The 21061-nt window shown below is 45.7% G+C and overlaps 3 protein-coding genes across 4 annotated transcripts; 1 reads left to right on the plus strand and 2 right to left on the minus strand.

The window, feature by feature from the left end:
- Positions 1 to 501: 501 nt before the first annotated feature.
- Positions 502 to 5943, minus strand: LOC6591332 (signal peptide peptidase-like 3). Of its 2 annotated transcripts, none has more exons than XM_026987970.1 (7): positions 5661 to 5943; positions 2777 to 3317; positions 2577 to 2723; positions 2313 to 2504; positions 1792 to 2245; positions 1604 to 1724; positions 502 to 1536 (listed from the first exon to the last, which is right to left on the minus strand). In XM_026987970.1, the coding sequence occupies exons 2-7, from the start codon at positions 3117 to 3119 to the stop codon at positions 1468 to 1470; spliced, it is 1326 nt and encodes a 441-aa protein (XP_026843771.1). In that variant the 5' UTR covers positions 3120 to 3317; positions 5661 to 5943; the 3' UTR covers positions 502 to 1467. The 2 variants fall into 2 exon arrangements, with proteins under 2 accessions (XP_026843771.1, XP_002016930.1); XM_002016894.2 differs by having other exon boundaries at positions 504 to 1536; positions 2577 to 2702; positions 5661 to 5942.
- A 1645-nt stretch (positions 5944 to 7588) lies between these two features.
- Positions 7589 to 10654, plus strand: LOC6591333 (vam6/Vps39-like protein). The gene is made up of 7 exons (XM_002016895.2): positions 7589 to 7673; positions 7728 to 8197; positions 8251 to 8503; positions 8561 to 8808; positions 8865 to 9748; positions 9819 to 10224; positions 10294 to 10654. The coding sequence occupies exons 1-7, from the start codon at positions 7604 to 7606 to the stop codon at positions 10594 to 10596; spliced, it is 2634 nt and encodes an 877-aa protein (XP_002016931.1). The 5' UTR covers positions 7589 to 7603; the 3' UTR covers positions 10597 to 10654.
- Positions 10655 to 10928: 274 nt separating this feature from the next.
- LOC6591334 (homeobox protein MOX-2) lies at positions 10929 to 12351 on the minus strand. The gene is made up of 2 exons (XM_002016896.1): positions 11496 to 12351; positions 10929 to 11431 (listed from the first exon to the last, which is right to left on the minus strand). Exons 1-2 carry the CDS (start codon positions 12349 to 12351, stop codon positions 10929 to 10931), a joined length of 1359 nt encoding a protein of 452 aa, XP_002016932.1.
- Between the last annotated feature and the right edge of the window lie 8710 nt (positions 12352 to 21061).

Here is a 21061-nt window from a genome sequence, read left to right on the forward strand (position 1 = left end):
ACTGGGCTAAAATTCTTCAAGATTCAACATTTTCGTGGAGTCAATAATACCCACTAACGTTCTAGTTCTCTGACAATGATCGTAAACATTAAACATTAAACCATCATCCCTGATTATTACTACAGAGATTAGTTTCTGCAATAATTGGAGCCTGGGATCATCAACTCTAGAATATTCTTTTCCGTAGGGTATGCGGAATTCAAAATTTGATAGTTTTAAATGCACTGAAAACACATCAGTTCGGGGCCTCAATAACGATAAGTCGATGTGACCGCACTCTGCTGAGCGACAGTCCTTCTAAAACTGTATATTTAAAATTTGAATTCAAATAGTGTTTTTTGCGCAGACCCTAAAGTATTTGAAAAAATGCAAGTTTTTAGCGGAAGAATATAAGAATCTATCCTCGCATTTAAACTGAAGCAAACCATTCCTGTAGAATTATGCGGAGTGTGCAAGTAAAGTTAATGGCTGTTTGTTTTGTTTAAATCTCACATTTTATTGTTTCTATACGTTTCGAAATTGCATTTACTTAGAATAAGTATGTAACTATCGCTTCCATATGCATACAATTACAATTAATCGTTATTATTATTGTTGTTGTTTTTGTTTTAGCTGCTCTAATTACAAATAAGTAAAATTCGTGAAACTTAATTTTTGATACACACACCGCAGTGCAACTTTTTCGCTTAATTTCTGTTTGATTTTCTCTTTTATTGTTTAAAACGAACACATGCATTTTGGCAAAAATCTTTATATGGATTGTGGGGGGACGGAAATGTGGGGTGATTCAGAAAACATAAAACAGGGAGAAAATATGTGGTGTGTGTGTGAAGGCGAGCTTACTGACTATTATTTGTTGCATGGTGGTTCGTTATCTCCAGATTCATTTATATTATATGTATATTTAACTTAAGTATTTACAGAACGGCCATACTGATTCTGAATGGGGTTTCTTTGTGAACGCTCCCGAAAAAGAGCCTTTAAAGAACACGAATCTCAAAGAGCTTCCTCTCAAGTCACTCGCTATCGGTTATAGTATGCAGTAATATGTATATGTTTGTGTTTAAATCCCTATGAACTGTAGGCTGGATCTAACACTGCTAATCTCTCAGCACTGCATGATTCTTGTGAGACTTTAAAGCCAATTGAAATGAATGCGATACGGATGCTGTATATAATGCTTACTCTCTCTGGAGTATGTTTTTCTACAAAAGATTTTACTCCCCACACTTATGCTAGCAACTATAATTACTCGGTTTTTAGTGTTTTATTTCACTATGAAAACGAGGATCACCTAACTTAGAACGAAACTTAGTTCAGTAGAATTAAAAAATACATACTCAATACGTTATTTAAGAGACAAATTGTTAGTAATAGATCTTCTTATGGGTGTGTGTGTATTGTGTTTGATGCTACTTTTTTGTTTTTGTTGTTCTTGTTGCTTTTTATGTAGATAAGAGTACACACTCAGACTTCCAGTTGTTTTGATGGTGGGTGCGTGATAAACGGCTCGCTCCACATGCGCCGCAGGTCGCCCTAAATGAAGGAAAGGTTTCGATTGCATTACAGATTCCATTCAGTATTAAGGGTTACAGTATTTTACCTTTAGATAGGCCATTAGCAGGAGGGGCAATAACGTAAAGGGCACCAAATACAGCAGAGCCGGCTGGGCCGCTTTAAACACCTCCGAGCTGACCGTGGCCGTTAGCAGGCCCAAAAAGTAGCTGAAAATGCATCGAAAAGCCATCATTAGATATCTAGAGGAAGTGACAGTGTAACTCCAAGACTCACCCCAGTAAGGAACAATGAAAATATGTCAGCCTAGAGCCCACACCCCTCGGCGTTGACAGTGTGGGATCCGACGTGACGCCCTGCGACTTTTTGTACGCATCGTAGCGCAAAACGAAGCAGAGTAGCAGGCCCGGCATCACCACATCGCCCAGGCCCAGCATCGAGAAGTGGCCCGTATTGTGTATGCTGGGGAAAACCAGTTTGCCCGGTAAATTCAGTTTCGGTGTGTCCCGCACAATGCCGCCCAAATTCAATTTGCGCGCCACTATACCCACGGGATTCTCGGCGGGTCGCGTGGCCACCTTGACCATCACGTTCGTGCTGAAGATGTACGAGGAGAGGAACACCCAGAAGACGTCGTAGATGAGCAGGCCGGTCAACAGCAGCGTCGACACCTTCAGACTGGGCAGTCGCACGAACGCTATAAAGGCCACACACAGCCCCATGCCCATTGCTGAAAGAACAAGCAATTTAAACATACAATTATCGAACGCTTCTTTCTATGGATGATGGATCCTTACCATCCATCAGCAGCCAGTGGCCGGTCAGCACCCAAACGCACACAATCGACACGGACAGCATGAAACTAAATAGCTCTGCCCCCGTGAAGCGTCCACAGACGCCAAAGGAGAAACGCTTTCCGTCCGTGCAGGGCCGCATGATGTACTGGCACATGGGCAGCAGCAAAAAGGCCAGTGCCACGGTGGCAATGACTGCAAGGAACAAACGAAAGAAAATTAGTTTATGTTTGATTGAACGATTGAGGGGGATTCCTCGGTACTCACTGGCTGTGCACACGGCAAAGAGCAGCTGCATCGAGTCGAAAAAGAAGAACATGATGAGCAATGATATGGAGGCGCCCAGTGGCAGGCACAGGGCATGCATCGTGTCTAGCGTGGCGAATTTATCCGCTGTAAAGAAGCACAGAGAGCCTTTAGCCATTAGCGCGGTTATGGTTGACAGATTACAGGATGGGGACACTCACTTGGCTCCTTCTCGACCTGCTCCCCGGTTAGGAGATTCGTCATGGACTCATTGCGCTTCTTTTGCTCCCGCTCGCGGGCCTCCTGCTCGATGTTGAGACTGCGGAAACTGCCGTACACTATCAACAGCATCGAGATGAGGCAGGTGGAGACGCGCGACGAGTCCATCACGCTCGACACTGTCCAGTGGAGTTCCCGGTACTCGCCGTTGCCGCCGCCCGCTGCCGCTGCCGCTGCTGCTGCTGCTGCCGCCGCCGCTGCCGCTGCACCGCCACCAATGCTGCCGGCACCCACAGTTTGCGCGCCCAGACTGCCGCCACTGCCGCCGGCGCTGCCGTGCGACATGCTCCCCCTGGATCGCTGATAAGCTCGGTGGCCAAGCCGAGCTCTCTACCTGTTTCCGGCGGTTAGTGGCTCCTCCGGACAGATACCGCTGACAGCGATTCCTTATCAGAGTGTATCAGTGGATTTGACCTGGCCCCGAGAGCTTATCTTTATCGCGTGGCGTGGCGTGTCCTCTCTTCCCGCTGATGCTCTTGAAATCTAAACACGAAATAAAAGTGAAATTTGTTTTGGTTTATTGATTCAGCGATAAGTTCTGTGTTTATTTTGGCCTTATCGCAGCCAATCCCCCCCGCAGATGTGCGCCTATCTATCGTCGGTCTTCAGCTAGTTCTTTGGACAGATGCGGTTATGGTTTGTTCACAGCACAAACAGTCGCACAGTCACCCATTTATGTATGTACATGTATTATTTCCTTGGGTATGGCTGAGGTCAGGCCCAGAGACTCTAAGGTTAACTTTCACGCAGCCCTCAAATTAACCTAGAACGCTTTTGACGGGTATTTTCCGTCTGTATATCCGATAAACATGTTTATTTTATTTCATTTAATACTTCCAATGTGTGTACATTTCAATTTGAGACCAAAAATTATTGTTCTTTCTATATTTTCCCATTCTTTCTGTAATATGATAATAGATTTACAAACAAATCAACAAAATCTGATACTCATGTTTACAGAACTTTGATATTTGTGAATTTCCAGATGCAGATAAAATCCTTTCTCTGGATTTTTTTACCTTCAATGGCAAGTCATACGATCATTTTTTTCGATGCTATATTAAGGAGACATTATTGTAGCACTCATGAATCACATAATCCTTATAAGTGAGCAAACATTTATAATACACGTTTCTATATATAGCACTTTTATTTCCCCATATTCCCACCCCATTCCAATCCCCATTTACAACCAGTCTAGTAATGGGGGTTGGGGAGAGGGGGGTTGTTCCAGTAGGGGCAACCGCAACTGTTGAACCGGTGTGAAAAAATAACAATCCGTCCACATGGAACTTGCAACAACAACAATTAACAGCCCAGAAAGAAGGCCATTAAAACGTTGCTGGAATAAATTATAAGAGTGTTACCTAGTTTCTTTTATGCTTATTGTTGTTTCCTATTGTTATTGCAAAGAATTCTATACAATTTTCACACACAGCCATACACACACACACATATAATTGCTGTGGGTTGATGCACTTGTCCACTGTTAAGGGGCTGTTAATTGTCTGTCGGCTCACAAACGGCTGTTCTTACACCCTTGATGAGCAACAGCACAAAGTATATTGATTTTCAATCAGCTGTAAATTAAATGCAACCAAATGAAATCGAAATTGGACAATCTTATAGGTAAGCTCAATCGTTAACAGCTCATACGCTTTAGAAAAAGATCAGCTAAGGATTTTTATGTTATGACCATAGGAACTATCGATCCGCTAGGGTATCAAATCGTCGATACATTCAATTCTTGTCCAATGTGAAGACACTCTTTGTGCTCTGTTAACTTCCCCCACTTCCTAGTTTACAGACCACTGTTAATGCTTCTGTTACTTTTGCATGTTGCCAAGTGCCGTTGCTTGCACTAATTTATGTTGTCTGTCAACGTACATATGTGTTTGTGTGAAATGCAAATGATTGAAATATATATTTGTATTTGTGTGATTGTATGCAAAAGAGCGTTGTCCCCCTTTTTTCCTTCTGTCTGTCTCTCTCTCTGGATGCAACAATTTAAATTTCCCACACATGCTGATTGCAATTGCCAGGGGCGGACAGTGGGGGTAGACTGTTAACGAGCACTAATTAGAATTAAATCATGTGACAATATAGCGAAGATGTGGGCGCAGGGGGGTTTATCTGTAAAACATTTTCACAGCTTAAAACGGTTACAAAACATTAACCATTCACTCACACTCGCACACACTGCTAAATATCATTGAGAAAATGCCGCTCACACACTCAACACACATAAACACTTTCTAATTCGAAACGCCCCGTAGCCCACGAAGGGGGAGGAGTAGGAGTGGTATGAGGAGGAAACAACAACCCACAAAAAAAGAAGTACTACAAAGCAATTGGTTGTTGTAACGTCCCACAACGAATGTGAAAGTGAAATTGCAAAAGACATAGACGCAGTGGCGCCACGCAGGAGGGGAAAGAGAGGTGAGTGGACCAAGCCAAGTAGTTGTAGCAAAAAAACAAGTGCGTAAACCTATGCAAAGCACTGTTAGGGGGGAGCTAATGTTGGGGGCCAAGACTGGATTGCAGCGCTTGAGAAACTTTTAGCCTGCGCTTTAAGGTTTTTTTTCCCCCGTTTCGTGTTTGGTTACACTCCACTTCATTCCACTCCCCCCAACTCCGCGCTCCGCTGCGTAACTAAATTACAAGACACACACACCCATATGCAGTCGCGAACAACAACAGAAATACGGGAATACGGATTTGGAAGGGGGAGTGAAGTACACTTTAATTACAGGAAAAAAAATTTAAGAAAAATCTCTTGCAGTCTTTACACTGATCAGGGGGGCGGGGGTCCGTCTCATTGCTTACTTTGCCTTTACATTTACATTCGTATGTTTGGATGTATTTTTGTTTTTTCCTTTGCACCGATTTTCTTTCTGCGAGAAAAGAATCAACACCAAAGAAGCCACTACTACATTTTCTCGGTGGGCCGTTGTGCTCTTAAGACACGTTCAATGCACATTTTCACAGTCTCTGCTTTTTTGTCAACGTTGGACAGCCATTAACACTTGCATTATTTTGAGCAGCAGGCAGTTCTTTCAAATCCGCCCGTTAAGTTTTAATATTAAAAATTGTATTTTCTTGTTTTCGTCGTCGACGCGCGGCTGTTCTGTCCAGTTTAGTGTGACCGCGGACTCGATAAAGCTGAAATCGATCAAAATCGAGCCTAGAAATAAACCAAAATATTCCGTCTCACTTTAAAAATATATCGTAAATATACTGACGAATTCAAGTTCATTATACATATTCCTCGAGTTTGATATTTCGTGGAATATTACTAGCTATCTAGATCTCTCAGCCCTGCCCACATAATTTTATCCGATTAATTAATCAATTTTCTACATTACTAGCTTAATTTAAATACTTGCTTTGGCTTGATTTTGGCAAAAAAAGGTTTTAGCAAAGAAGGTCAAACATATAAAACGTAATAAAACGTAAGAGAAAAATCGTTACTATTGCTTAATTTTCATATTCCGTTGAATAATGCTGACTAACTAAAATCTTTAGCTCTGCCCATATAATTTTAGGCCATTGATGAATAAATTTTCTACAAGATTGGCTATTTTTAAGTACTTCCAATTGTTGTATTTTGATTACAGCAAGGTTTAAGCAAAAAAGGTCTACAAAAAAAGGAAACGTAAGTGAGTATGGAATGTAGAGACATTGTTGAGTTGAAAAGGGACATTTGGGCGAGGAAAAAAAGTCCCGCCAAATGGAAATTGTTTGAAAGTAAATGAGTGAAAAGGATTTAAATGCAATCTATTGAAATAAATGATACACCTAAGTACGATTTGAGAGCGAAAATTCAAATCCGCCCTCCGTTTTAACATTAAAGAGTGAAATTTATTTCTCGTTTTCTTCGACGCGCTGTTCTGTCCAGTTTCGAAAATTTTTACATTTTGCTCAATTTATTACATGGCAACTACACGGGAGCTACACACTTGCTACATATCAACAGGAAAAATGGTTCAGAAAATGCAACGCATGCTAAGTAAAATCAACTCCTTTTTCCTTACATACCTTGAAAATCCCCATTCTGTCTTCAAGGATGCCTTGGATGTTTTTACATGTTGTCCATGCCGCTTTCTATAGACCATTCGAAATTACGCGCTCCCGACTCATTTGTTCGTTGCATGCATCAGGGTGACCGTCTAAAACTGAGAAATATACCGTCTCATTTTCAAAATCTAAATATACCGATGAAAAACACTAAATTAACCTACTTAACCTTCTTTTTTTTTAAACAGGTCAACAACTCAGGTTAAACCGTGAAAAATAACACTGCTTGTAACAGCCATCCTTTCTATTTACTGAAAAAAAATTTCCACGATTATTTTTACCTGAACCGCGCTAAAATTCTTCGAGAACTAACATTTTATGGTTTATGAACCAACCAACTGGTTGATAATGGTTAAATAAATGAAATAGGGTATAAGGATGTCCATACTCATAGCGGATACCTGTTGACCAGCAACAATGACGTAAAATTTCATACACTCCTAAAGTTTTATGCTTTGATCTATTTTGATCTAAACGTAATTTTAGACATTTCAGCTGAAAGATATCGTGTTCCCTTTTTTATGCAAAGATGAATGATTTTCATTTATTATTATCATTTTCCGCTGTTTAACTCATTTTGATATCCAGTTTAAATAAAGGGGGCTTAAGTGGGCTAAGTTCGTATGCTTCAAATGCTTGCACCTTTGTTTTAATTTTCCAGAAGCACCTATTTAGGTAAACAAACATCCAAGATGCACCAGGCCTACAATGTGCAATCCATATTGAAGCAGGGCGTGCAGATAGAGTCGATAGCCGCATATGGTAGGCTATAGTTCCCCAAATATTATCCATTTATAGCAAGCTATATATTTTCAGGAAACCATGTCATCTTGGGCACCCGGAGCGGACAGCTCATTATGTACTCCGTGGACGAGGGCGGTGTGGACATGCGCATGTTTAACAAGAACTTTAGCCGCAAGCCCATCACCCAGATGGAGGTTATTGCCGCCGAGAACCTGCTCTTTGTCCTCACCGACAACTTGATACAGGTGTGCGATATCGGCCGGCTGGAGAGCAACTTTGCCTTCCTGCACAGCTCGGCGGACACCAAGGGCTGCACCCTGTTCACCATGGACGTGGACTCGCAAACGTCCACAACGGGCGAGGTGGCTACCTTCATTCGCGTTTGCTGCGCCATCCGGCGTCGTTTGGTATTCTTCTTCTGGAAGAAGGACAAGCTGGACTCGCTCCAGCTGAGCATCGAGCTAAGCGACGTGCCCAAGACTCTCTGCTGGGTAGGCCATGCCGTCTGCGTGGGCTACAAGGATGAATATGTCGTCTATGATGTGAGATCTACACAAATTTTATAATTATCTCTACTGATCATGGTTTATTTTAGATATCCTGCAATACCCCCAAGAAACACGACCTTTTTCTAACGTCCTCCTCCGTCAGCAGGGATCCGTGCATCTGCCTCATACGCAACAACATGCTGGGGATATCCAAGGACAAGTATTTGGTGATCGTAGATCCCAGCCAGTACAAGTCGAAGGAAAATGATGGCAGCGCCACCTCCGTGGATGAGGTGCACCAGAACCAGAGCCAGAACTCACTGCCCCCGCTGCTCTGGTCGAGTCCCCTTCTGGATTTGGGTAAATTGAAAGCTCATTCAAGATCTATTGCCAGTCTAATCACGATTCTGATTGCAGTCTGGGATGATCCGTTTGCCGTGGGACGTGTAAACAATGCCATCGAAGTTCGTAGCTTGGTGGGCAAGGATACGCTGGTCCAGAGCATTCCAGAGCTGGAAAAGACAAGATTCTTGGTGCATGCCGACAAGGGAACAATTTTTGCGGCCGCCACTTCGGAGTTATGGTGCATCCGTCAGGTAGAAATCCCGATCCAGCGTCAGCAGCTGCTGCAACAGAAGAAATTTCAGCTGGCCATCGAGGTGACGGTAAGTCCTACAGAGAATCCTCTCCTTTATTCTCTCTTAAATTGCCTATCCGGCAGCAAATCTCCAATGAACCTGCAGAGGACAAGGCCCAGACAATACGCCAGATACACATGCTCTACGCCAAGGAGCTCTTCACCAACAACGAATTTTCAGCGGCCATGAAAGAGTTCGAGAGAGCGGCCATCGATCCATACGATGTAATCCGACTATTTCCCAATCTGGTGCCAGAACCCAAGCCGGGCACTGAGGACAGCACTGTACCCGTGTCCACTGCCCCTCAGCTGGAGGATGGCGATCTGGAAAATGCCTACTTGGCTCTGATTGAGTTCTTGGCGTTGGCACGGCAGCGAGAGGTGGTAAAGCTGCGCGACACCAAGAGCAGCTCCAAGTCTCTCCTGGAGATCATAGACACCACGCTGCTCAAGTGCTACCTGCAGACGAATGACTCCCTGGTGGCCCCGCTGTTGCGCCTCAACCAGTGTCACTTGGAGGAGTCGGAGAAGACTCTGAAGAAGCACAACAAGATCTCCGAGTTGATCATCCTGTACCAGATGAAGGGCAAACACAAGGAGGCCTTGAAGCTGCTCCAGGAGCAGGCAGGCATCGAGGGATCAGTGCTGCAAGGGCGCAAGCGGACCATCCGCTATCTGCAGGAACTAGGATCGGATCATCTGGCGCTGATCTTTGAGTTTGCCGACTGGGTGATCAAGGAAAATCCAGAGGAGGGCCTGTCCATCTTCACCGATGAACTGATTGAGGTGGAGTCCCTGCCACGCGCCAAAGTCCTGGACTTTCTGATAAGCAAGCACAAATCGTTAATCATTCCGTATCTGGAGCACCTGATCACCGAGTGGTCAGATACGAACACGCTGCGCCACAATGTCCTCATCAAGCAGTACCGTGAGAAAGTGCAGCGTCTTTTGGTCCAGCAGGAGAAGGGGTGAGTGGAAGAGTGAAGCCCTTCCTTCCTTCTGTTGTTTCCCGAAAGTAACCTTTGGTCTGCCTTTCAGCGAGGAAGTACCTGAGCTGAAGCACCTGCGGGCCAAGCTCTACAAGATGCTGGAGGAATCCAATGTCTATTCGCCGGATCGTGTGCTGGAGGAGTTTCCCACCAATGTGCTGCTGGAGGAGCGTGCCCTCATTCTGGGCCGCCTCAAGAAGCACGATAAGGTCATCGCCATCTACATCCAAGTCCTGGGAGATGTGGTCAAGGCCAGAGCCTATGCAGAGGCAAACTACGAGAATGACAAAACTATATTCCAAACCCTTGTCAAGACTATAATGGTTCCTCCCACAGAGCCGATCTATGAGGGTGTGGCTCTGCATCCCGACTTCAGTCCCGAAGTCAATCGGAAGGTGCTCCTGGAGCTACTCAACACCTACGCTGTCAAAATCGATCCCATTGAAATCTTTCAGGTAAGCTGTGGCACCTTTTTCTATTCAACCTATCTATAAGCGAATTACCTTTCTTCTCTCGCTCTCCAGTTCCTTCCCGATGACATGACCATGCCTGAACTGGAGAAATACATGGATAAGGCTGTGCGCCAGAAGCTGGCGGACAAACACCATATGCAGATGATGTGCGGCTTACTGCAGGCAGAGTCCAATCGCTTGGAGGCCGCGCTCCAAGCGAAGCGAGCCATAAGCTTCGAGCTGAACGAGAACAGCGTGTGTCCCGAGTGCAAGAAACGGTTTCCCAGCCAATCCGCTTTCGTGCGCTATCCCAACGGCCAGATTGTCCATCTCTCCTGTCACGATCGCATTGCCCGTGCAGCCGCCCAGCAATAATGTGGACTATATAATGTATTCTAATATGTAATATAACTAATCAAAAATATATGTGATCTTAAATATATTACTTGCTGATTATTTAAATGCAACGGATTTTGATGTGGGGTCTGGCAGCCCTACGCAGCAACTGCCAGTGTTGTTAAATACTGGATAACTTTTGAATTCCATGTATCATGTAGATATTATCTTCACCGCGTGTACATCGCAATAAAGTGTAAAATATATTCCTGATACACGGTGATATATGTAGAAACGCGACCTAAAGAAAACCCGTATTGTACATATTTATTTGGCTATATTTACAGAAATTTGCTTTGCACAGGAATACTTTAGGCCTCCTCGCTGCCGTCCATGAGGCTGTCGCCGTCCAGGGAGTCGTTGCAGATGGACAGATCGGACTCGGACTGGGCTCGACTCAGGGGCGGCATGGGCAGCGACAGCGATTGCTTGCTGTCCTCGTTGTCCTCCTCCTGCAGACTGGGCGAGGCTGCACTGCATCCGGCGTTGAGATCTGTTGACCCGGATCCGCCTGCATTGGCGCCCACTGAGCCGGAACCGGTGCCCATGACCGTGCCCGGCAGCTGGGTTTGCCGGATCAGGGCTAGCCGCTGCTGGGTGAGTTCCAGGTGGTGCTTGCGCCACTTGATGCGACGATTCTGGAACCACACCTTAACCTGCGCCTCCGTCAGCTTGAGCGTGTGGGCGAGGTACAGTCGCTCCGGCCCCACCATGTACTGCTGCCGCTCGAACTCCGCCTCCAGGCACTCCAGCTGCTCTGGCGTGAAAATGGTCCGCACGCGCTTGTTCTTCAGCGAGCTCTTCTTGTGGGAGTCTATGGGGAGAAAGGGGATTCTTTTAGCTGTGGAGGAAGTGCAGCAGCATCTGTGATCTCTTACCCGACTTGAGCTTCTCCCGCTGGAAGCTGAGCGTGGCCTGCTGCTGGGCGTGATGCTGCTGGTGGAGCTGTTGGAGGCTCTGCAGGGCCGAGGGAGCTGCTGCCCCCACGGCGGCTGCCACAGCGGCGGCGGCCGCAAATCCAGGTGGATGATGGTGCGGGTGGTGCGGGGGCAGGTAGCGACTGCTATCACAATTGAAGTTCTTTACACTCTGGCTGTTGTTGTTGTTGTTGTGGTTGTTGTTGTTGTTGTTGTTGTGGCTGTGGTTGTGGCTGCTGTCCTGGTCAATGGCATCGCGTGCGGCGCCATTGAGAGACAGATTGATGGCATTGTTGTAGTCCTTGCGACCCTGGCTCTGCAGCCCCAAAATGGCGGCTATTGTAAAGGACTTGCCCACGTCGAGGGAGGAATGCGCCGCTGCCGCCTCGAAGAGCTGCGCGTGCGACGTCGCAGTGGCCGCCGCCAACTGTTCCCGGTGGTTGTTGCTGCTGTTGCTGCCTGTTGTCGGTGGGTGGTGGCTGTCTGGGTGGGGGAGTTGTTGGTGTTGCACTGGCTGCTCCTGATGATGATGATGATGGTGATGTTGCTGCTGGTGCTCCATTTGGTACGAACTCTGACCTGCCGAGACGGCGGCCGCCGCAGCTGCTGCCGCCGCCAAAGCTGCTGTGGGCAACGCATGATGCGGTTGACCATGTGCAGAGATGCCTCCCACACCCACGCCCACGCCCACCCCCAAGCCCACTCCTGCACCGCCACTGGCTGCTGCAGCGGCACCTCCTGTGTGTGCCTGTGTGTTATGCAATGCCAGGAAGTGTGACAAGGGATTTGCGTGATATTTGGAAGGATTCTGCAACATGCTTAGAGATATTTGTGCCAACGCTGTCTCCGAGTTATCGTTGCTGCCGCTGCTGCTGCAAATGGGACAAATGGGAGAAATGCTTGAGCTTAATTGTTGTGTCTGTCGGTGTGTTGAATGTCTGTCCTCCTGCTCCCTCTCTCCCTACAGCCAGGTGTCAACGACTCCCTGATTATATCCACAATTAAGTGAAATGCGATCCCTGCGAGGAGTTGCTCTACCATGAAGGGCTCGAGAGAGCAGACAATTGAGTGGACATGGGATGACAACAGGTTAAGGCTGCCATCCCGTGCCCCGTGCCCCTCTGCACCCTGTCATTCCCATTCCTCGCCTAATTGCACTCCCTCTCTGTCACACGGAACGCACTCTGGGGCCATACCAGCTCTGTGGCAGGCAATGTGATAGCCTAATTGAGACTTTGTCACAGTTAGCTGCTGCCTGCCTGCCTCATTGTGGCAGCTTCTGCTTCCCGCCCAGTTTCAGGTGCGTGAATTATCCCCTGCCCGATGTGTGGCAGCCACACAATCAACTCTCTCTGTGGTCGTCTCTTGTTGGCTGAATATGCATCCGAGCGTCCGAGCTGCTTATAAACACATGTTAAACGTATCGTAAATTGCTGAAATTTTGTCGTGCCTTACAAATGAGCTTCATTTTCATTTCATTCCCCTAATGAAGCATTTGAAATATGCAAATTTCGGTGTAACAAGTGGCTTCCACTTCCACTGAATGACACAATCTACCAGCAATAAAGTAACCCCAAATCAGGAATGTGATAATTTGTCAAAAATAGAAAATAAATCTGCCTGTTCGTAGATGTGTCTCCTTTAAGCCAGTTGCTTGTCTGAAATGTAGTCGTCTCTTCACTTAAACCTTTGAAATGACCCAATTCTGGTAAAAGAATAGGTATATATTATAGCTAGAAGCTCAAATCATGGGTTTTGCTAAGGCTATAGTAATTCTTCAGACTGTTTTTGGATTCTCCCTCTTCTAAACAATGTAAGCTTGTGGAGAAGATACCCCTTCAAACCCTTTCCCTTAAAAATGCTTTCCTTAAATCTTTTAAATGTATTTCAAACATTAAAGATCAAAGATAATGGTATGTTTATATCACCTAGAAATACGCTCAACTTTTTCTAGTAAAGTTTAGGTAGAATTCTTTTTAAACGTATCTATGAATGGGTCTAGTATATGTGAAAACGTTTTAATACCAAATTTGCCTCGAAAACCAAAAGAAGTATGCCCAAGATCCCCCACTTGTCTATTTCTGGAAAGTATTACAAGTATATTGCAATTTTCCCTAAATATTATTTCATTTATATAAAAACCTATATAAACATTCACCCCAAAGACAGAAGACAGTTCTGTGAAGACTTGAAGCCACACAAGTGATGCCATGCCAAAAAATCATCACTCAAAGACCCACCTCTTGATCTATGAGCTGCTCAGTGCATCGGATCCGTTTCCAAGTAGTGTGCCGTTCAACGCGTAATCCTTTAATAGTTTGTAAAGCTCTCCTTTTAATGCACTTCCACTTGCGCGATAGTCGGGAGTTAATTTTCCGCTACTTCCGGTTTGCCGACGGCACGACAAAGTGTTGCCTACAGTGCGGCGCCTTCCGGGACGGATGTAACACACGGAATCGAATCGAACCGAATCAAAGCTTTTCTGGCTGAAAGAGGCGCTCGCTGGAGAGACGCATGCGAACGCGGACGTGTTGCAAACTCGAATGAAAAGTTGGCCGGTGGCAGTAAATTTTTACAATATCCACAGCAGCAGCGTCGCAACTGGCAGCAGCAGCAGACGCCGACGCCGACGCTGACGCTGACGCAGGCAGCGCAGCAAGTGATTCTTTCTCTCTGTGATTTTTCTGCTCATCCCGCCTTGGATTTGCCTCCTCTTACACCCTTCCGGCAGAGACGGAGGCCAAAGGCATAACAACATCGTCAACAGCAACGTCATTATCGTCAAGCGGAAACCTCATCATGATCATTGCCATACAGGGAGCAACCACCCGCACGGCAAAGAGGACATGGGGCGGGCGGGTAGTTACATAAAAACGAATCACCCACCAACCACCCGATCCACCCACCTATCAGAGCAACCATACCCGTTCCCATTCCTGCGAGGGCGAGTGTATGAAAAGTTATTGAAATTATGATATAAATGGATAATTGGCTCACTCTGTCTCTCTCTCTCACTCTCACTCTCTCTCTCTCTGTTGCGCTTGCTTTCTCCCTCTAAAAGGGGGCGGTTCCTGCTGCAGCATGAAAAATAAATCTCAAACAATATGGCGTTTCAGGATTAATAAATATTTGTGATTAAGTGCGCCGAGATATTGCATGTGGCAGACATAATTAATGAAGCAATAAGCAAATTAAATTCCGCTACGATATGAGCGAAAATATATGAAAAGAAGTGGGAGATTTGCTTGCGGGATAAAGAAAGCTGGAATTGAAGATTTTTCTAGGGTGGATTTTCTCTTATACCCATAAATGGGCTCCCAGATATTCTCCCTTGAAGGCCTCCACTTGATTTTCTTTTAGACGAAGATTTCGAACTGGTTGAACAAATTATTCGAAGCAAGGATATTCGATCAGGGCCTTTTTCGCCTTGAAAAAATTTAACAAAAAACTACAGAATCGAATCCACTGAATAAATATATTTTTCGGACAATCTGAAACGGTTTTAGGTTATTTCCCTGCCTTTCACTTACTTGATATCCCACAAATTAAAATAGAAACAATTGAGATGCACATCTCCACTGTCCAAAATCCTAACCGGAAGAGCAAACTATTGCTGCCCACTGGCTAAACCCCAACTAAACCCTAATTAGCACCCACTCTCCTCGAAATGGGAAATTCCCCGCCGCTCGTCTTCAATTTACCGTTTGATAAACTACGCGGAATGCCAACGATCATTACCGGAGAGCGCCGCCCGTCCCCCACCCGCCCATTTAGCGGGTCATCAAAGTAAATCAATGCAAGAGCACGGAACCGAAAGGAGACGAGACGAAAGTAAGCAAAAGAGAAGCCCCAAAAGAGGAATGAATCGTTGTGGGGAAGTGGAGAGGAAAGAGCATGCGTTGCCCCCACAGACTACAAAAGAGAGACAAATTCAAAAATCAAAGTCAGGAATTTGCAGCCAAACGAGTGGAAGTGAGAGTGTGGTGTGGGCAGGATGGAGGCACTACCCAGCAGCCAGCAGGCAGACAGAGGATCCTTTCGGGTGCTGCTTCGGGCGTCACGTTTGTCGTTTCAATCATCATTAGTGCTAATGTACCCACAGGAATTGGGTAGCCACTTGGCATCGCAATGACTATGGCCGCACAGAGAGAGAGAGAGAGAGAGAGAGAGCGAGAGCAGCGGCAGCGTAAAGAGAGCAGAGGCAGGGCAGCGGCAGCGACAGAGAGATATAGTGGGAGGCGACGCTTTCGGAGACGAAAGTCTCGTCTGTCTCTATTTTATAGTATATAGGATGTACATTGCACATACAAACGAGTATTTTTTATTTATTTACCACAATTTTAATATTTTTGCATAACTTTTGCTGCCTGGCAAACGAGTTAACGGTAACAACCAAATCCCCTCCCAGCCGCTTACAGTGTGACACATGTGTGGGTATGTGTGTTGGTTCTGCTCTCTTCTGCGCATGTGTTGGCAGAGAGGGAATGAGGCTGGAATCCTCTGCCAGCGTCGCTGTTGCCAGCAACAAGAGTATAACAAATGGAAAGGTACCGCTGTTCTCTCCGACTCTCTCAAGCATCCGCTTACGCATAACTCCCGCAATAGAGACCGATCCCTGTGAGTGCCTCACCTTCTCGCTGGAATATACCTTGCCAGCGCCATTGTTGCTTTTTGTTGCTGTTGCGGCCTTTTGATAAACTTCGTCGTCATCGTCGTCGTTGCTCTGCACAGGAGTTGGACGATGGAGGTCGGTTGCCACAAGTCCTGCTCCTTATGCTGCTGTTGCTCCTTCTGTTCCCACTGCTCCCAGCATAATGATGATGATGTCCCTTCGCCCTGCCCCATAACCATAACCATAATATTTATTTATTTTTAAACACACATAAAATATAATAAATAAAAGCACAAACAAGAGCCGGGAGAAAACTTTTTTCATTATGAATTATTACGCACAAGGAAGCACAAGGAACGGGTAGAGAAGGGATCACGGAGAGGGGGAGGGGCTGGGCAAAATGCCAAACGAAATTACCGTTGTTTGCCCGTTGCGGTGCCATACCCAGGGCTGCATTTCGGGTTTCATTACAAGATGCGATGCAACAGGACTGGATTGCCTACTTATTGGAGATACAGGAAGGATATGGTCACCCCAGACAAAGCAGCTCTAAGAGAAGTGTATAAAATAGCTGAAGGAATGGGCATCTAAAGTCCGAAGAGTCCTCAGATAGTAATAAGTCATTTCAAGAACCACACTTTTCTTATAGATGATCTTTTAAATCCCTGGGAATCTAATGTTAATCCTCAAGTCCAAAGCGTTCTCAGATAGTTATAGGTCAGTCCAAGCACCATACTCTTCACATGGATGATATTGCAAATCCCTTTCCACCTGAAAAATATATAGTAAATACAGTCTGTACATAAAGTATGATATTTTTGAGGTTTATAAATAGAGATCTTCCTGCTGGAAAGCTCTCTGTCTCCTCTCTGTTGGTGTTCTCCTTTCTCATTTAATGAAAATATTTTTATTATTATTGAGCCGGATGAGGTTGTTGCATGCCACAGGCACAGTCAGGCACACAGGAAAAGGCACAAAGTGCCTAAGTGGCGCCCCACCTCACGCTCCTCTTCTGTTGCCTTTTCTGTGTTCCATTCTTTGGCGCCCCCCCCCCTCCTGGCTCCTGGCAGAGCTTAATTTTATTAGCCTCCGGCCGCTTCCCGAACCCCCTGCAGGAAGGCATTCATTTGCCAGGCGGAGGAACATCATCATGAGGTTGAGCACACAGCCAAGACGACCCCTGTCCTCCCGTCTTTCCCTCTCTCTCTCTCTCTCTCTCTCTGCTCTGCCTGGCCAGTGGGCTGCCAACAAAATGGACTCAAAAATTCGAGAGGAGCAAAACATTTGCGGCATGTTTTTAATAATGTTGTTTATAATGTTGATTTTTGGCCATTTTATTTCCTCGTTTTTTTCTCGCATTTTCCCCAGCTTCTTTTTTTTCTTTTTGATGTATTTACGGAGAATTCCTTTTATGGGTCGAAATAAATGAAATGTTAATCTCTTTTTTTTTATGGCCACATAGCCGTGTTTCGTTGAACTTTTTGGTATACAGAAGATTTGAAACGGAAACAAACGGATACAGAAGATTTGGGGTTTCGTTCCGCTCTCGTCAAACCCCAAATCAAACCTCATCCGATCCAAAAACTAATTACAAAATCAAAACTTATAATGAGAGGCAAATTAGAAAATTTCTCGATTGGCCCACAAATACAATGGCAAATGGAAATCAGGTAAAAGGCCAGAGCCATTTTGGGTTTTAATTAAATCCTGTTGTTCCAGTGGCGGGCCCTAGAGAAGCGTCAGAGAGTACCACTGGCTGGCTCTTGAGTGCCGACCCGACTCTAGGCCCTCCCCCCCCCTCCCCATTTTCAAAATGAGTTTTTGGCTGCATTCGGTTTTTGGCTTTTCGGCCAAAATTCTCCACTTTACGCCGCGCTGGCGAGCCACTCGAACAAAATATTTTTGGCCCCCGTTCCGACTGTTGTTTCCGCGGCAGACGAAAATTAATTTTAATTTTCAAAAATAATCCAAAAACCTAAACAGATTCTCTCTGAAGGTTGGACGCAATGGCTGGATGGTCCACGGCACGTCCTGTCATTGTTTTAATTGGAAATTTATTTGGTTATGTTCGCGGCACTAATAACTGCGTTTTTAATTGCATATTGCAGGGGAGCCGGGGAGCCGGGGAGCCGGAGAGCGGGACTACCATGGGGGCAGCGCAAAAGGTTGGATTAGTTAGATTTTAATTAAAATTCTGCATTGGGAATGCAGATTTCAAGCATTTGCGGGATTATGAGTGCTCATTGCCCAAGTGCTGGGATTCCTTTCTTTATGAGCAGAATTTATGGAGAACTTTCGTTATAGGATTAGTGACATTTTTCGAATATTTCCACCATAATTCCTACAGAAATATTACCTCTTAAGCAATTCACTTTGATTTGTCTTTAAGGCATCCTCCAGGGAAGTCTCCTATCCTGGCAGCTCCTTTTCCACCTTTTCCGGGTCGCGAGTATCCAGTAATGTTTCGGTTGAGCGAAGTCATTTCTGGCCCTATTCCGACAAGCGAAAAGGGAAAGGACATGAAATTCACCCACAGACAAAGGAGACAGACCATTCCTTGCCGCCCCAAAACAAGAAATCAGCGCCATGACAGGGGGCGTATGGGGCGAGTGTGGGTCACAAAAATCATCCCCTTCGCGGGGTCGTTCTTCTCTCCCCGTCTCTCTCTCTCTCTCTCTCTCTCTCTCGCTGGCTCTATCGCTGCCTCGCTCTCACTCTGTGTGGGTGTGTGTGGGTCTCTGTCTTGCTCTGCTCATAAAGCGTTGGAAATTATGGAAATTAATTGAAATTCCAAGGATGCTGCTGCTCTTTTGCCAAAAACCAACAAATTACCGTCATTATGCGTGTGCGGTGGCAGCCCACCCCCCACACTAAGTCTCTCTGTCTCTGTCTTTCTTCCTATACCTCTCTCTTTCGCTCCTTTGGCTGTTTGCGGTACCGCAGAGGTCGGTCCGTTTAGCCGACCTTTGCAAAGCTCAAATGGAGCGCCATGCCACGCTTTGACTTTGTCTAATTTTAGGCCCTGCGGTTGACCATCTCTCTCTCTATCTCTTCCCCCCTCTCCCCTTCTCTCTCTGCCTGTGTGTGTGTGTGTTCTATTCATTGGTATTTAATTAAGCTAATTAATTATCATGGCAATTACGAAATTTACAATAAAAAAAAATGAAACCATATTTTTTCGCGTAGAGTCGCTTTTGATTGACTTCCAGCGCACTTTACTTTACTTTACTTTACTTGCCTCCCCCAACCCTTGGCGGGGTGGGATAAGCATATTCCTCCTTCCTACCCTGCCCCCGCTCGCAGAGCAACAACAACCTCAGTACAACAAAAAAGAGTCATATTAAAAATCATTCGCTTGTGAAGATCAAAAGCATTCTTTTTCACCGAAATGCCATGTTGCCGCTGCCTGCCACTGCTCCCTGAAGAGGGGGCGGGGATTTGTGTGGCAGGGGAGTGGGACAGCAGAGCAGAGGGTTGGGCTGTAAGTTAGCTGTGCTCTGCGGCTCTCTCGCTCTGAAATATTCAACCAAAAATGCATGGCACACACACACACACACACACGTGCACCTACAGCAGGCAGAGCCAAGGTGTGTCTGTAGAACAGGTGAGGCCAGCCCATAAGATATACCATCTATTCCTCATCAAACCCCGATTCAGTTGAACCCTTAGAGAATGATAGATCTTCCAAGAGTAACGGAAGCCAGCGATCGGAACTGCCTTACCTTTCGCTTCAATATAAACTGTTTGCCTACCTATACAAAGGGCGGGAGTGGGTGGTGTGTGGGAGTGAAACAGATAGCTGCTGCTCCCGGCTGTGTGTATATTTATTTATGGTTTTTTTTTTCGCATTCAACCACAATATCAGCTCAGCCCTGAACATTCATATACATATAAATATTGTATCCCCACCCCCCCTACCCGAAGGGTGAGCCACCCTGCACGTGTGTTTGAGTGTGTGTGTGTGTGTGTGTGTACGTGCACATTTATTAAATATTATTGCTCTTATTTTGCGCTTTACTTGAGATTTTTTTATTGCCCCATCAATGGGCAAAGTGGGCGGAAAAACTGGTATCTCGCTTCCACTTGTCTGCTGCTGGTCCTTTACTGTTTTCTGTTTCCTGGTGGTGCTTGTCCCTGTTGCGAGTCCTTGCTGTAACGCTGTGCCCTTGTACCGTTTATTAATTTTAATGGCTGCCACCAAATGAATAACGGTTAATCAATAAGTTAAATGTGTCGCCATTTTGTTGGAATTAAGCAGGAGGACAGTAGGAATGTGGATACATTGGGGGCGGGAAACTTTCTCTGTGAACGGAGGTCTCTCTGCATGAACACACCTGTTTTTGGGTAGCTATAAGAATTTTTCCCTGTTTTCCCTGAATTTTATTCCATTAAAATGTTTAGGGAAAGTTTCTTTCCCCACGTGTGTCTTCAGATTCCATAAAAACTATACTTCGAGACTGCTTAAAGAAGGGAGTACCTTGCAGCTATCCAGAAATACCTATACATACCATATAGCTAACCCAATCCCATGTTAAAAGCTAAACTTTCAACCAAAAGCGGAAAAGCGGATAATAAAATCCATCATAAATCATTGGACAATTATTGGAAATTCTGCCGTCACTCTGCTCCACCCATCATCACCCATCCCCCATCCCCCTTACCCTGCAATCTGCACCTGCAGCCGGAGCTGAACAATCGCATTTTCCACAGTGTTCCCATGGACTTTACGGCGTAATCGCATTTCGGCATTGTCGCTACTTGTGGCACAAATAAACCACCCCGCCGCTTAGCGACTCTCCGCCTCCCCGTCCCCGTCCCCGTCCTCGTCCTCTCTCATCAAGTGGCACAAATTACAGATCAAACATGCAGCTACACCAGGGGTACGCCAGGGAGGGGGAGGATGAGGTTTGAGGAG

This window comes from Drosophila persimilis, unplaced genomic scaffold (assembly GCF_003286085.1).
Source record: "Drosophila persimilis strain 14011-0111.01,24,50 unplaced genomic scaffold, DperRS2 tig00000000-arrow-pilon, whole genome shotgun sequence".
Lineage (NCBI taxonomy): Eukaryota > Metazoa > Arthropoda > Insecta > Diptera > Drosophilidae > Drosophila > Drosophila persimilis.